Source organism: Montipora foliosa, chromosome 11, assembly GCF_036669935.1.
Source record: "Montipora foliosa isolate CH-2021 chromosome 11, ASM3666993v2, whole genome shotgun sequence".
Taxonomy (NCBI): domain Eukaryota; kingdom Metazoa; phylum Cnidaria; class Anthozoa; order Scleractinia; family Acroporidae; genus Montipora; species Montipora foliosa.
In genome coordinates, this window is record NC_090879.1 from 46,998,819 (window position 1) to 47,016,272 (window position 17,454).

At 36.7% G+C, this 17,454-nt stretch overlaps 1 protein-coding gene and 1 pseudogene across 1 annotated transcript in view; both read right to left on the reverse strand.

Moving 5' to 3' along the window:
• Positions 1 to 463, reverse strand: part of LOC137977236 (uncharacterized) — a 4,465-nt gene extending 4,002 nt beyond the window's left edge. The window contains exon 1 of the mRNA XM_068824490.1: positions 214 to 463. Within this exon, the coding sequence (XP_068680591.1) occupies positions 214 to 463 (250 nt within the window). The remainder of the gene's footprint in view (positions 1 to 213) is intronic.
• A 13,637-nt stretch (positions 464 to 14,100) lies between these two features.
• LOC137977237 (uncharacterized) lies at positions 14,101 to 15,669 on the reverse strand (annotated as a pseudogene).
• Positions 15,670 to 17,454: the final 1,785 nt, after the last annotated feature.

The window sequence follows — 17,454 nt, forward strand, 5'->3', positions numbered from 1 at the left end:
ATTCCCATACAAATCCTTATAATTTTGTTGGCCATGCATGCTCACACTGAGCTTCGGGTGCCTGTGGGAGTTCTAGTAATATTATTTCATTACATGTAGGTGTTTTGAGATGCAAAGCTTTTAAAGAAGAGAGATATTTTGTTTATATTTCTATCCATATCACCCTATCTCATTATAATCATCCACACAACAGACAAAAAATGTACCAAATACCTGGTTGCGATCGTGTTTCATTTTGATCTTGATCACCAATGCTGCAGCCGTCGCTCTCTTCAGTTGTTGTATTTAAGCTGATGTTGTTGAGGTCTCCGTCAGTTTGTAAGCCATTCTCTTCATCTGAGGATTCAACTTTTTCCCATTCATTTTTTCGCTTGTTAAAGTAAAGATCATAATGAACTCGGAATGTCCTAATTGACACATATTCTTGGCAATGTTGGCAAAATCGCCTCTTCGTCGGAGCCATCTTTCAATGACCTTTTCAACGAGCCTTCAATTGGCTAGCGGCAATGCCCTACAAACTAGCCAACCAATAGAGAAGAAATTAATGCGCTTCCCCCACTGACATTGGCGCAAATTGTGAGGCGATGACAGATTTATCGCGGGCGATACTCTTCGTCCTCTCTTTTCATCTCACTCTCGAAGATCCAGTTAGACTCTTTGCTGCTTACTGAAACTGTTCATATCATCGGATAAAATGGCTTGTAATCCACCAAATAAGCCAAGTAAACATCGGCATGACCCCAAAACACCGATCAGTGGTGGAACAAGACAGCGCCCAGGTAGTGAAAAAAATACCTCATCCCAACGGCTCTCCGAAGTGGCGCTTCGAACTGCGACGCCGTTATCAGTACCAGAGCAGCAACGTGAAACATCGCTCAGGTCTTTGTCTAATTGTTCACCGCAGCTGGCCTCCAGTAATTCTACGCCAAGCAACTCTGAACGTCCCCAAATCCCACCAATTCCGAGGCCACCAGAAAGCGATAATAGACGTCGCTGTCTTGAACCGTTAAATCTGGGGCCCTCACTACAGGCAGACTCCTTGCCAGACGAAAGGCGTGCAGCCAATGTTCAAGATGACCATTTCATGGCAAGAATGGAAGCGTTTTTCGAACAACAGCAACAATTCAACGAGCGCTTGGAACAACGGGTAACCGAACACCTAACAAATGAGCGGGAAAATTCAACCACTCGAGCCCGAATGAAGAAACGGCTGCCTAAGGAGTTGTCGGTGAGTTGCATACATGTTCTTTTTTAATGAATATTAATAAGATACCATGGTAGATCAAGTACATCTCACAAAAAATGGGTTAGTTTACCAGCTTTTCACTGTACAATCCTTAATTTCATTGGGCCGGCATAAAATTTGGGATGTAGCTCAGCTACTCTATTATAATATATTGACTTAATAAAATAATTAGGATAGTACATGCACTGTCATTGGTCAATAGCTGTGTTTGGATGAGAGTATGTGAACAATGTAAACACGGCTGTAATATCACACTAATTCTGAATTGGTTTTGTTTTGTCAGACATGCATTTTGATTGGCTGGTAGGAAATATGATCATGTATGAAGAAAATCTGTTTCATTCAAGAAGTCAAAAAACAGCATTTTCCTTTAATTTATTTGTGAAATTATTTTTGAGAAGTATTTTAGAAAAGCACTAGAGGACTTTTTTTCATGTTTACATAGGCTCATCTAAAGACTCGACATTTAAGCAAACTCGAGATGCAGTCGAGGTTGCATAACTGTCTTGAATCCTCTCAACACCCCCTCGTGTTTAGGTAAGGCTATGTAGACAAGAAAAAAGTCCTCTATTCCTTAAATAATTTGTGATATATATATTTTTCTATTATATACTGTACCCACACAAAGAAAAAATCCTGAAAAATATCTGCTGTATCCAAGTTGCCATTCATTCTCTAAATTTCCAATTTTTTATTCCAGGGCACTGTTAGAGAAGTCTATGCAAGTTTGAGAAAGGAGGGTGGAGAATGCCTTGAGTGGGATTTCTCCAAATGGTAGAGTTTTTTGTTAATTTGAGGACTCTTGCATATATACATGTAACTCTTTTTTTTTTTTTTTTTGCATTCCTTCCAGCTGAGGCTGTGCGCATGCTTGTGGAGATAAAATTGATGTTTAGATTTAAAATCATCATTTTCTATTAACCCTTTGACGTCCAAACCGGCCTAAACCGGCAGACTTAGTATTTTACTCTGTCTAACACAAGACGATTTTACTCGTCAATGGGGAACCCCTGGGAGTCAATGGGTTAACCCATTCACATGGGTTTCGAAAGCCCTACATATGAAGCCCCCAGTTGAAGAGTAAAATCATCTGGCATTAGATGCAATAAAATCTATTAATAAGTTTCACCCCCAGGAGTCAATGGGTTAAAATACTTGCTCAGGTTCCTTATTAATAAATAATTAACAAATATTATTCTACAAGGGTGCGCTGGAAAAGAGGGGATACATGTAGATAACCGACGAAGTGTGTAGTGCCGAGTTGGTTATAATCATTTTATTTCCAGCAAGCCCAATTAGAATAATTATTGTTTTATTAAAAACTCCATGGTGTTCCCGGGGGAAGTAGTGTCAACTAAGTCAGCTCAATTTATTGCTGATGGTATATGGTATATGAACTGATAGCCTAAGTCCGGCGAGCCAATGAAAATGCTGGAAATCTGATATCCATAGTTCACTTTTTAATAATGATGATTATTGTAAAGTGGATATGAATAGTTTTGATAGTGTCCACCACTGACAACAGTCCTAATAAATAATAATGTTAAAGGCAGATCATTTTTTCTAACCAATTGAGGGTGCGTTAAGTGTGAATAGGTTAAAATGTATACAAATAGCTACCAAAAATAACTCTAGTTGGAATTGGTCGGAAGGTTTATCTTGTAGTAAAGGTATCCATGACATCAGACTATCAGAATTTCCAAAAGTCCCATTCACTTGTGGTACATTATTCACTTCAAAGAATGTCTACCTGAATGGGAATCTCTATTGCATGACTGAAAAAAGGAAATTTGGCCTGCAGTGAAATTCTTGACAAAAATATCTTGAATGTCTGTTTGAATAAGAATTTCTGTAACTTTGAGCCCTCCCTGGGTAAACCTGAATTGACTGCAGTTACAAAATCAATGAAGTATCACATCATGATCAATAAATATAGTTCCATCTTTACAATAGGTGGAGAATCAATTTATTCTTTTCATTTGTTTTTGCAGTCTTAATTCCAGATAACAGATCTGTGAATCTGGAAATAATTGCAGGTGTCCAGACACATCAACACCAACTGCTCTCATCAAAGGTATTTAGATGTCATAGACTTCATGTTGGTTTGTTCAAAGTGCTACTATGACCCAGAAAAAAAGTGTGTTTGCTGATCACCTGACTGAATTTTGTTATTTTACGCAAGTTTTGGATTTCACTGTGTGCCATTATGCACATTCAAATAGACCATATTCGTATTCTCAGTATAGGACTGGAACTACAATCTCGGACAAAACCTTCCCCCCCCCCCCACCCCCAACCTCAATGTTGATTTCTCTTGGGCAGAAATATACTGTAGAACATATGACGATACTCAGCAATATTGACTGAGAAGGGGGGAGGGGAGTGGGAAGGGGGGAGTAATTAGGGATGTTTAAAAATGAAGGCGAATTTGTGTTACTGTCTCAACAGTTTTGTCCGAGATTGTAGCTTGCCATGGAGGCTAATGTGGGGAAATACATGTATATTAAAAAGTATTTGCATTTGAAAAGATTCCCCGCATTAGCCTTCATTGCAAGCTGTACTGTACGCATTCAATTTGTAAGTTGTGCCTCTGTTTTTGCAATAAAACATATTTTCAATAAACTAAAAATTTAAAAAAGTAAGTTACAACTGTAGTCCCAGTCCAATACTGAGAATACGAATATGGTGTATTTGACCGATTGAACCTCAGAGGGTTGGAACTAGGGAAAATTGATCATGTCACTTACTCACTAGCTTAAAATTGCAGCATGTAAAGGCAGCTTATTATAATAATTATTATATTATATATTTGCTATTCCAACAGCTGCTATACGTGCTCATTTTAAAACAAAAAAACGGCAAAAGAAAACCAGTGACAGTAACAGGCAAGGAAAAGTGCGAGAAGAGCAGCGCAGAAGAAGCAGAAAAAACACGGTAATTGTAGAATTTAAAAGTCAATGCACCCACAAAACACCAATGACATCGCATTTATTCCACTGAATACACTTTTATCATCTTTTCGTAAACTTTGGTTTGTGAAAGCAAAATGTTATTGTAAAGTCAAAAGAGACTTTATGCAAAAATTCATTTAGTTAAAGTGAATATGCCATGGATTAGTTCTCTGATTTAAAAAAAAACACCTAGTACCTTTCAATTCTTGAACTTAGATGTCAGTAAAATAATTCATGATGGGCTGTGCATGGTGCTTTTTGGGTTTTTTTCCCAGATATTGAATCAATATGAACAGATTGCATCATTATTTTTAGGTCTAATGTGATTAAAGAAATCTAGTGAGCCTTTTTTTAAACTAAAAGAAAAAAAAATAATGTGACACGGCCAAAAAATGCACAGTGTTTTTTTCAACTTGCCTTAAAAGTAATACCCAAGATCTTCTTGTGTTATCCATGAAACCAAAAACAAAAATTATGGGTATGTAAAGAGGCATTTTTATTTTCATTTTTTATTTGCTTTAGCACTGCTTTTAACCATTTTACAGAAACGCCTTAAGCGGGTAAAAGCACTGAGTGAGTCAACAACCATCTCACCAGAGGAAAAACAAAGGTACCTTCCCTGCATGACTGCAGACTTCATGTCATCCGAGGAGTCAGTATCTGAAGAAGAGGAGATGGAGGGTTACAGCAGTGAGTCTGATGCAGAGTCTGCATCACAACGAAAACATCTCTGTGTTAAACCCCTTCCTTGGAGGAGCAGAGAACTAAACGATCTTATGGCTCGTCTGGATAGAAAAATTGCAAGACGGCATAGTCAAAAAAGTGCAGGCATGGTTTTAGAAAGAAAGCAGGGGCCACCATCTGCACGTCAAGCACCAGATGATGTCCCTGACTTTGCAATAATGGCATCTTAACTAATGTAGCATCTTAAAGGGCCACTGTAACATGTTTTTTAATGATTTTGAGATGAGTTGAATTCAATATCTTTCACTGTAAACTCATCATTCATATTCTATTTTTTTCTTTTTTGTCGTGGTTTTAAGTCAGCTAGGACAGAGACATTGGTGTGCTTGCAAGATAATCAAATTCATCTACAGTATTTTGCAATGTGAAAACTTGGAAAACATTTTTTTGCCTGTGTTTTATAACAATAGTCGTTAAGTGAAATGTTGCCATTATTTTGAGGCAACTTTCGACCAAGAAGGATTTTGGATTTGCATTATGTTACAAGAATGGAATGTCAGGGTCTCTTTATTAAATGTACATGTTTGTCTACATCAAATTCTTTAAGTTAGGTGGAACTCATTTCAACACCTCGTCTTTGAAGAATTGCCACTATGGAGCTGCATCACATTACAGCAATGTTAATCTATGCTAAGCCAGTCATTGTTTCAATTTTTTGAGGGATTACCATAACGACTTAAATCCTGTCAACAGTACCGCTTATTTTGTTCTTTACAATTCAAAAACGCATGGCTTCCCCTTTTGCAGAGTGATCATAATGTTGTAATTACATGTACTTTTGACAGTCGTTGTAAATGTATCTGAAGAACAGCTGAATAATAATTTAAAAGATAATGTATGCAGCAAATAAATTGACCTAATGCAGTTTTCTTGAGTGCTTTGAAGACAAGTCAATGTTCACAAACCAATAATAACTCATTTAAGTGCTAGATTTTAGATTTGAGGTCGCCTAGTATAAAACTTTTGCACAGTCTACAGATCTTTACCATCTCAATATGCAATTTTGATAATAAACAATGTGCCAGTGTTGAGAATGTGTTGTATTACATGTATATAATCTGATCATCTCAGTTGATCAGTTTATTACCCTTTTTTTTTGTTTCAATCAATCACGGTCAATGTGAGTTTCAAGTGCATGACAGGAGTTTTGCAAGGTCCTCTAATTATAAGGAAAAATGAGGGAAGTTCCTGTTCGTCATAAGTGCCATTCCAAGCAAAGCTGCCCTTTTGAATATCTGCGATCCTGGGTAAACGTCATCTTCTGAATCATATTTCCCATCTTCAGCAAAAAGTAATATTTTTACCACATTTCTGATATTTAGAAAACAAAGCACGACTTTGCTGTACAAAAGAAAATACTTGTTTGCGCAACTTTTTCCTCACTCACCAAATGTGTGCAAAACTATGTTTTTAGACCGATTGCATAAATGGCGGCCAAAACTGTATTCTTTTGTTTATGTGCTAATTAGACTCACTAGCCTCGCTCTCAAAAGACATTTCTATTGTATTTTGTCCATGCAAAAGAGGTTAGTGAGTCTAATTAGCACATAAACAAAAGAATACGTTTTTGGTGGCCATTTATGCAATCGGTCTATGCGCCTATTGTATCCTTAGAAAAATTGCACAAAAATAGACTTTTGTGCCTTTGTTTATGTTCCAAGGAAATATGTCCTAAAATACACGTTTGCATACTTTTGCTACCCAAACCAAAGGTAAGCAAAAATGCACATTTGCACACCTACACTATTCGAACCAAACTTAGGCAAAACCCGTCTTGGCACGTCTTTGCTCTCCCAGGAAATAAGGGCGAAAATATTTCTTTGAGCATCTCTGCTATCACGAGCAAATATGCACAAAATACTGGTTTGAACGCCTTTTCTGTCCTTAGCAAATAAGCGCAGAGGTACTTGTTTACACACTTTTGCTACTTTTAGCAAATATGCGCAAAAGTATATCTTTGCACCCTCATGTGATCCTTCGTAAACGTGATCAAAACTATAAGTTATCACTAACTTTACAATGTAGGCCAAAGTGCTTGAAGTGTTTCAGGTTTGGTCTCATATTTGCAACCCAGCAAATTCATCGGAAATTAACATGTTATCGCTGCATTTCCCGACCGCGGCAAATTTGAGGCAAATACGGCATTTACCAGCTTTGCCCCGGGTGTAAATCTTTGCCAAAGTTGACGTTTGCTTTCTACCAAATTTGAGCAAACATGAGTAAATAAGGCATTTACCACAGATTTGCTACACATTTTCCATAGGTGAAAATCCATTTTTTCGTCCAGTGTCATATATTGTAAATACTGGGATTTTATGTTATAATATAAAGATTAACATTCTTTGTTTTCTTAAAACATGGCTTAAGTTATGTGTTCAATTACACTTACACCTTCAATAGACATTGAACTGCAACTTGAAGAAGAAATCAAAGTCTCTCTGAGACACCTCATTGATGATTACCGGTAGTAAATGACGAAAAACATGTGAACAGAAAAAAAGTGTAAGAATTCCCCGCACCCAAAAAAACAAAAAAATTGCCAAGTACAAAAGGGGATTCTTGCTTGCATAGCAACGTGTCCTAGTTAATGACTTTGCACTGACACCAAAAAGGTGAACTGATGGAGATGCGTTGGATTATTGTGCAGGGTTTTAGAAACTGAGGATTCCATTCCTTTGCAGATTTTCCTCTGCATATTCTAGATAATGATGGTTAATATCAAATTAGAAGCATGTTTACACAGGAACAGTAAATAGGGATCATTTGATTGGATGCTGCTGAGAATTTCTTAAAATTTGATTTGTCCACAATGTACTATAAGAATGGAATGTTTGGTGATGCAAAACCACCTCCCCATCCTGATTAGCTCTGCTATTTTTGGGTAAGGATTTTTGTAAAATTAATCTGAATGTTTAATGAAAACTGAATTGAACTGCACTGTTGGCAAGTTGAGGGTTTGAAAGTTATCTTTTTTGTTTTACATGTAAATACCCTGAAAGCTACATATCCAAGTGTTAAAAGCTTTATTATATATTAATCCAAATGCTGGTAGTTCTTAAATTCCTTCCACCAAATTAAGTAGTTGAGAAATACAGTACAACTCAACTTATTTTTAATTGAGAAACTGAAGGGGCTGTACATGATGCTTACTTTGCTCATACTAAGTAACAGTTGGACCCAGTTTCTTGTAATAACATAGACAGTTTCTTCATTGAAAGATCTTTCTCTGCAAAATTAACTAACAACAACAACAAGATTGATTCCTGGCGTAAGGTCTTATGTTTGAATGCCATAAGAAATAAACGTGTTCAAGTCCCTTTTGCCAAATTAAATGGTGACAGTTGAAATACACGTACACAGACTGTTCATACCAAGTAAACAGTTCTGTCAAGAGTTTTCCGCGAAAGTTCTTTTCTCAGATTATAAATATAAACGTTCTGTAAGGTCCTGAATGTTGTACCAGGAGCCACATATTAAACAGCAACAGTTCAGCTCATTTCTGAAGGCTAATTTTTTTAATCGTGCGATTGGAGGCATCGTAGGTGATGGTTACATTGTTCATATCAAGTAACAGCTCTGCCAGAGTTCCCTCTGACATCAAAGACAGATCTGGACAGGCTTCCTTAAGAACATCTTCAAATGCAGTAAGATGTAGCAGGTTATCATCAGACTGAACTACAATCCGAGCACATTTTTTTGTCGAGCAGTTGGTGGTTCTCATGTAAGTACTACATCTTGGACACTGAACAAACTTCCCCGCTGTTGCGTGAACCAAACGCAACACAGTTAATACAATGAAGAAACGTTTCCATGGAGTGGACGCTATGAATGGAGGGCACAGTGATAGCTACATTTGCTACCTCTTGGTCATTGTTGGTCGATTCACGTAATGGTATACCATTCAGTTCAGGCTGATCAACAACTTCTGTTACCACGGAACTGGGGGTTGTGGTTAGTTTTTTCACGCTATTCCAGGTTCTCACTTGTATCGGAATGATGTGATACACCTTTCCTGTTTCAACTACTGGTGTCACATTCCCCCAGAGGCTTACTGTTATTGTGCCAATGGTATCAGCGAAGGTACTCTCTACGAGGTCGAGTTTCTTGACGCCAACCACGATAGGATCACCTCGGTGCAAAACTTTATCGGAGAAACTTATTAACTGCCAGCCGTTAATTGATGATTGCTGTATCTCTTGTACAGTGCATTTTGGATATAAGCTTGCACTCGGCGGCTGAAATTGAAACCCATATTCCGTGGGAAGGGGCTGCGTGAGTTTTGTCATATCGTTTATGACAACCTTTGCTCCGTCTTCGGTGTACGTAAATTTCTGGAGTGCGCTTGGTTTCATATTCATGCAGCAAAGTCATCTTGCCTTTAGAATAAAGTAGGGCTTCCTTTGTAGTTTGCTCAGTTTGTAATAACAGCGTGTAGTAGTCCATTGTATCTCTTTTCTTACGCTTGGACGGGGACAACTAGTGTACATACACTATGAAACCATCAGACTTCATTGGGGAAGTTGAAGGGAACTGGGAAGCTGCCAAATTCCAGGGCGACTTTGAGAGAGTTGTCGATGTAGAAGAGGAATTTACGGTGGGGCGAGAAATATTCGACGTACTAACGGCCAAAGAGGTGGCTGTTTCTGTAGAAGTTTTTTTGATCTTCTGCTGCTTTGGCGGCATCTTGAATGAGTACAACTGAACAGCGAAATACTCAATGTGTGTGACGCCCAAAGCTTTTATAGCGATGCCGACAATACTCGAACTTGATTGGTCAATAAAATACATACATGCAACTTACTTCTAAGGAAACAGTCAAAAGATCAAAGGTCACCTGCACTGTATTTTAATTTCGATCCGCTTGCTAGAGTTTCAAAAAGATCGCTTTTTCACATAAAGCTTAAACAATTAAGAATCTGTTTTAGGTCTTAAAAAAACTTAGGAAACTGATATCTGTCACCTTTTCATGTAACTTTCACTTTTATTACTTCCATCACTTCATTAGTTACATGCAAACATAACTATTTTAATAAAAAATGTTGAACAACGTGAAAGCTATAAAACTTGTTGTAATAGGCCTGACAGTGGCTCAGTTGTGAATAAGTATTTTTTGCATCAACAAATAATAGAAATCATGATAAATAGCATTGTTCAGAGAACTATGTGCCAAAAAGGTACCAAGTGAAAAAAAAAACAGGGTCCCAAGGGAATGTGTAGTAACAGGTCACATGATGGCTACCTCAAACTGCCCGAGGTGTAATGACAGTGTGGGAGCTAAGTTATAAGGTTTACCGGCTCATTGAATAATAGAAATTTTCAAAAGACTCCATTGTGCTGCTGTTACAGCCAGTAGTGATGGTTAAGGCTTTTGCAATAAAAACAAGAGAAATATCACCACTTTCATGGTTGACGGAAGTCGAGATTGCTGTACAAAGTCAGTAATTAAAAAAACCTGCTGTATGTATCTGTTATCAAGAGAGGCTGGGGAGAGGTTGTATTTTAGGTTGTAGCCAATGTACAGTAGAACAATTATTTTGAAAAAGTCTCAACATTTTTCATTAAAGGTCAAGCAATATTGGTATCAGAACTCACATTTCCTTAGTATTATAAAATGTGTTGTTTGATGCTCACAGTCTAGATTGAGGTTTCATTTCTAACAGAAGCCATAGAGTGTTTCCAACTGCAATAGCTACAATGTACCCCAACTTCTTTGTTTAATCCATATTCAGTTCTTACTATTTAAGGTAACATTCAGTGCATAAGACTGGCTTTGCCAAATTTGGTGAGTTAATAAATGGCAGCAGCAAGTGATTTGTTCAATAAGCATGGCAGCATTCTTGACGACAGCCTTCATGTGAAATTTGAGAAGTATACTGTAGAAACTTGGATTCGTATGAACAACAATATGTTCACTTTTATGAAATTCATGCAAAAACTAATTTCAGAGTGATAAAATCTGCTTTGAAGAAGCCTTTAAGACTTGGTTATGATATGAGCCGAGGTCTACATCAATAACTTAGCCATTTAAATCAATAAATGTTTATCAAGGCTTTTCATTAGTTTGACAACAAATTATAATTTAGCTGAAGATTTCCTCATTTTCATTTAATTATATTGTGATAGTACAGTGTCATTTACCTCAGATAGATCAGTCAAAAATGAGTAACTGAAATTTGACAATTTGGTGGTAGAAAGACAGCAGTGATTCAATGCTGATACTACTGTTTATTTATTTGTGGTGTTACAGTCTGTGGTTATGGCCCTGTTGCTTGTAATTTCTTTAGTTGTGCAGAGTGAGTGTTTAATTTTGCTTTAAGTAACTGATTTAGTATCCATACTATAGTATCCAAGAAGCATCTGTTGTTCTGATATGGTAATGGGGTAGTTGCTGTAGTGATGAGAGTATCCACATAATAATTTCCTGCTTGTAGTGTCCACAGTGTTGTGATTAAATCATCCTAAGAGACTGCAGTGAGTCAATGCTGATAGTACTGCAAAGTGTCAGGTTATAATTCTCATAGTTGTGATTACTGAAGTTTTACAGAGTGATTGTAGTGTTGTTCTTATATAAGTGACTTCTGTTCTGAAAAAGTGATTGCAGTATTCATACTTTATGTATCTGTAGTATCCTGTAGTTTCCGTAATGATGGGAGTTTCCACAATCTTTACTTGCACTTTTGATGAGGTGTGTTATTTTCACATAGCTAATGTAGTGTTCTATCTATCAGCAAAGGGCATGCTCCAGTTAATTGTAATGATGGCAATGATTGTCGTCAGATGCTAATTGGTAACCAATTTCTCCTGCAATAAAGAACATGAAGTAATCAGTACAAAAAGTGTTTGCAAAACATTTTCTTAATAGATTTTGCTTCAACTAAGAACTGCCAGTTGTATTGATCTGCTTTGAATTCTTACTTTTACCCAGCAAAGTCTGGGCAAAAGAAGAAATTCAAGCCCAATGTACTACTTACTTTTAAGGGCAGGGTGCCCAGCACGGAAGGCGAAGAATGTCATTAGACATCCTGGGTATTGGTTTTGCACATGGCTATGTATATTAAAGAGTTTTCTTTGTGCTAGTCAGAATTACTTTATATGGATATCTTTAAAAAAGGATAGCATTTTTTACCTACAGACTGGAGCTCTTTGCTATGACACAGTATTATAATTTTTGGCAGACAGCTTCTCTATGCAATCTGTATCTTGCAGAATTTTTTTACTATGGGCATAATTGAATAAAGAGGATGAGCTATGATTCAGCCAAATTTTATGTTGTTGTTTTAATAGTTGAGCTAAATCAAAACATCTTATAAATCCCAAAAAGATTTGAGATTATGTCAAACAGGAATAGTCCTTTTGCAAGATACAGTTGAGTGATCACTGAACTTGACGTGAACTATCCAGAGCGTCGGTTTGACTACAAATTTACATTCGATCAATTTGCATCACAAGTACATTTGTAGTCAGACCGAGGCTCTCAACAGTTCAGGTCAGTTTCAGTGATCAGTCAACTGTATCTTGGAAAAGGCCTACTGTAGTAAGCAGGCTATAGCCATAGTAGTCATACATGAATCACGAGGCTGATAAGGAAATAAATATTGGTTTATGGTCACTATAGTACGACTGAAGTGTACCTGCAGACTGAACAAGTTGTGGGATATTTGTGTAAATATGATCTATCTGAGTATGGTAATCAGTAGTACATTGATTTATTAACTGAGAGTATCTTCTCTCATCTATCAAGCATTTTGTCAGAGCCTTTTGTTCTCCCGACACTTTCATGAGATTGATATTGAAATCACCAAGAATTACAGCTGGAACTTATTTGTTTTGACAATTTTGAATCATGAAGATAAATAAGTGCATCATTCAACTTTGACACTGTGACATTAGTGCCTGAACGATAGATACCAATAATGTGCAGATTAGGAATTGGATGGTTGATAACTATTATTGTAATTTCTACAGAATTGACATTGAACCTGTAGGGAATTTCTGAACATTTGATATTATTGTTAATGTATACAGCAGTTCCATAGCATGTTCTGGTACACATTGACTATAGTCATTTCTGTGAAGGGTGTACCCAGTAAGGTTGTATAAGCAATCTGTATCTGTCCTGCAAAGCTTTGTTTCAACTAAAATATTAATGTCAGCTTTTTTAATATAAAAATCACTTCGCACATCATCTATGTGTAGGTAGGTGAAGAGATCTTACATTGTGAAACAAGACTGTTGCTGTGTCTGATGAATCAGTCCCACGTAAAGCTGCTAAAGGCATAAAACTTGCTTCTGTTCTCAGTCTAAACATTTCTTTCTGAACCTTTTCACTAACTTTTATTCTGTTTTCATTCAAATCTAGAATATGCAGTCTAGAACTGTTTCTTACTCGGCTCAATCCAACGTAATGTATGTGCTCTCCTGTGGACTGTGGAAATTCAACAACTGCATCATCTAAAGTGTCTCCTTGGCATCGATGAATAGTTTTGGCAGCAGCAGGTCTTAGTGGAAATTGTCTTCGAAGAATTTGAATTTGATTTTTCTTATTGATTCTGAATTGTCTTGTTACTTCTAAGATTGGAGTCCAGTTTTTATTTATGTTTGTTATTGTTTTTTTTCCAATGTCAAAAAGTGGAAATGACACCCAAATAATGCTTGGTCTGCTTGAATTTTCAACTCTGTAGTCAATTATCTCTATGACACACTCTGTTCTATTAGTCAATCCATCAGCTACATCAATATTAGTAGTTAAGTCATATTTTGTCTTTGTTGCTACTGGCAATACTGAAAAAAGACCCATAGTCTTTATAGGATCATCTGGGATCTTATTTTTCATTTGTGTCTTTAAATCATCAGAGATATCCCCTACTACAATATCAATGGCTTTGACCTGAGCTTTATCTCCAACAGAAAGGTAATATAGTGCACTGTTGTGAGCATTAACTGAAGCATTAGTGGTAAATAGATGTGTCATATTCATTGGGTAACTTTCTTCCCCAGGTTTTACATTAATTCTTCTTTCTTTCTAAACGTCCAAATCAGCATCTGTATTGTTTCCCTCTCTCAAGCGATTAAGTAGTTCTGCAAATTGTCTGTCATCTTTTTGCCTCATTATATCTGTCAGCTCAAAGAGGGTGAAGTCTTGTGTCCAAATATTGCTAGCTAAAGCACTGTACCCAGATTTGGAATTTTCAAAGATCCACTTATCAAAAACTGGAAAAGATCACCCACAGTAATCAGTGACACTCCACCAAATGGCTCCTTGGTACCCATAATTTGTTGCAACCTCAAATTCAAAAAGTTGAACAGACCACTTCCAACCATAGAGATTTCATCTATGAAAATTACTTTTAAATTTCTTAGTTGGGTCCTAATAGTATTTAGTCTATCACTATCCAGAGCACAATATTCAAAGCCTCTGTTGGCAGGTATCTTAAATGCAGAATGTAATGTATTTCCTTTTATATTGAAGGCTGCTTTACTAGTAGGGTTAGGGTTTGACAACTTTTACATCATCTGGATTTTCACCTGGAATGCTATTCAGATATCTGATCAGAGCTTCATACAATGCATTAGTGACAGTCGATTTACCAACTCCTGCACCACCACACAAAAACAGCCTGAGAGGCTTGTCACTAGTCTTAACTGAGTGAAGGACATGATAAAAAAATTGTCTTTGTTTTTCATTTAAAGATTGCACAAGTTGACGATATTGCTCATCAGAAATCCGTCTGATAACAAGGTTTTCCTCATCATTTCTCCTTGGGAAAATACCCATATCATCAAGCAAATCATAGTGACTATGCTTTTGTTTGCACAGTCTTGTTTATTTATGTGCTCTGCATTTGGTGCAATGTTGTCAAAGCTGTCATAGTCCCTATCATTGATATCACGCATTGCTTTATCTAACACTTCTGAATGGTATTCATACTGGCACCTACTATTGTTGGGAATCTCTTCCTTAACCTGTTGAAAGCGTTCTTGGTAAGTTTGACAGTCCTTTATTAAATCTGTGTTTTCCTTTCTCCATGGCATATAAAGCATAAGATGCTCTCTATAATAGTTTTCTGGGTCATTATCTTTGTGATACTGGACGGATAATTTTAGGCTTTTTTCTGTTTTACTAGTTTCATACCTCCTTTCAGTTTGTATTTATTTGATTCAAATTCTGACTCAGTAACATCAATATTTGGATCATCATCTGAATTCTCATGAAAATCGGTTTCTGGCACAAAGCCATCGACAGAATCTACTGCTTCCTTGTTACTAACCACATTATCAACATGTTCATCCTTAACACAGTTAAACCACGAAACAAAGTCAGCAAGGCACAAATTATCCAGCTGCTTTGGTCTCCTTTGATAGCACTTTATGATGTTGTCTGATTCTATGTCAGGTGAATTGTCAGGCAGCTCTCTTATTTTTTATCCAATTTCTTTAACAGGAAAGTTCTTTCGTCTGGAGGTGAAGTGCTAATAAACTGAAACTCACGGGAGGTCCTTCTCATTGGCATTTGTAACACAAGATACACAGCCTCCTGAGCACTAATTTCAACTGCATTAAGAAATTTGGTTCCAATGTGTCTTACTCTATTTGTAATATTTTTATTCCCAGATTTAGCTTCCTCTGATGCTTTTTCTAGAAGTCTGCTCATACCTCGCTGGCCTTTGTAATATATGACAATATGTATGTAGCACATGCATAAGGATCTAACACAAATTGTATGTCCATGTTAGCTTTCCAGGCTTTGAGTAAATCGTTGTTGTAACTATTTATGCTTATTTCTGATGGAGTTCGTTTCAACAATAATGTGTCACGTTTTAAGGTGAATCTTACAGCCAAGATATAGTTTTTTTCAGTTTACTGCAACCTTTGTAAAAAATCCTCAAAAGATATATCATTCCCATATTTCGTGTTATCTAGAAGCTCTTTAATTTTTTCAGCATTTGCTTAAATATTGTTAGTTTGTTCTTCATCAAATGAAGACTCATCAAGGGGTTTTAAGATCATTGTCCTTGGCATTGGTGGCAATGGAAAGTTAAATCTGCATATCTTATGACCTGCTTTCTTGCATGTTTTGGCATGCCTGTGCATCTGTAAGTTGATAAGATCTTCCATTTCTGTTGAACTGTCTAGCTTCTGACAAGTGATGTATCTATCAAAAAGGTCACAATTTCTTCGTTTAAATTTTTTTGATACTGTGGTGCCATTTTTACCCAAAATAAACCATGAATGTGTGGGCTTCCTCTTTGCTGAAATTCTACTCTGTAAAAATAATCAGCTATTTCTCCAATTGGCTCAACATCATTTTTGATAACATCACGAATAAACAACTGGACCTTGTGTTCAAAATTTCTTGCACAAGTCACAGGGTCTTTTTGTATGACATCTGATATTTGTTTCCAGGTCATTTGCTTTATTTCACCATCACTGTAATCTTTTTTCTCAACGCTTCTACCTTATACTTTTAGCAGGTGACTCCACTTGGTCTCAGCAGCTGAAAAAGAGCAAAACCATGTTGGATTTCCCAGTTGACAAATCATAGCAAACAAGTCCTTTTTGCACTTTTCAAAATAAGGTGGTGATCGTCTAAGATTTTTTAACTCTCTGAAGCCTTCATCAAGGTAAACAAGCTTATTAAGACTGTCTTCAGACTTCAGTTCACCAGCTTTGTACTTTTTCCCCTTAGTCTTGCACTTTCTCAGAGATATGTAAGCACTATCTTGAATTTGTTTGATTTGTAACTTTTTTAGCTTATAAAATATGTTTGGGACTGAACTGGCTGCTCTTCTATCTTGACACCTTAACTCCCATTTGGCAACTGTACTGTAGGAAACTGGCACTTTTCTTTCATTGTTCTCACATCTTTGTTTTCCACAGAATATTGAAGGAAATGACAGGTATTCAGAGTCTTTATCCATAAATACACCTAATGGATTATTTCCTTCTCCTGGTGCAAAACCGATAATTTTGTCTGCATTAGCTGCTATATCAGGTTCCTGTATTAATGGAGCTGTAACCCCTGAAGGGTGCTCCTCAACTTCACACCAGTCATCAACATCAACATCTCTTTCACTGCACACTGTGTTATCAGCATCACTAGAAGAAGATGTATTCACTGTGGTATTATTGTTATCGTGTATATTAACATTTTCAGCCAATTCTCCATTCTGTTAGTTTGCAAATTCCCACTGGAAGGGTCCAAATCCTCAACAAATTCATTCCACTCATCACAGATACTTGACTGCAAGTTTATTTTATCAACCCAAGCATTTAACACTACGATGCCTTCTTTTTTGAGCAAATCACTTGTTTCCACAAGATAATTGCCTGCATCTAATACTTTCTTAGGTCGAATATTCTGAAACTGATAATGATGTTTATAGCTGAGGCGTCTTTTAAGTTTTATTGGAATAGTTTGAGATTCTGTGATAGGCCTTGGCAAACATTGAACAGTAGAATTAACATCGCTTGGAACATTGACAACGTTTCCATGAATAGATAATTGCCCACCTC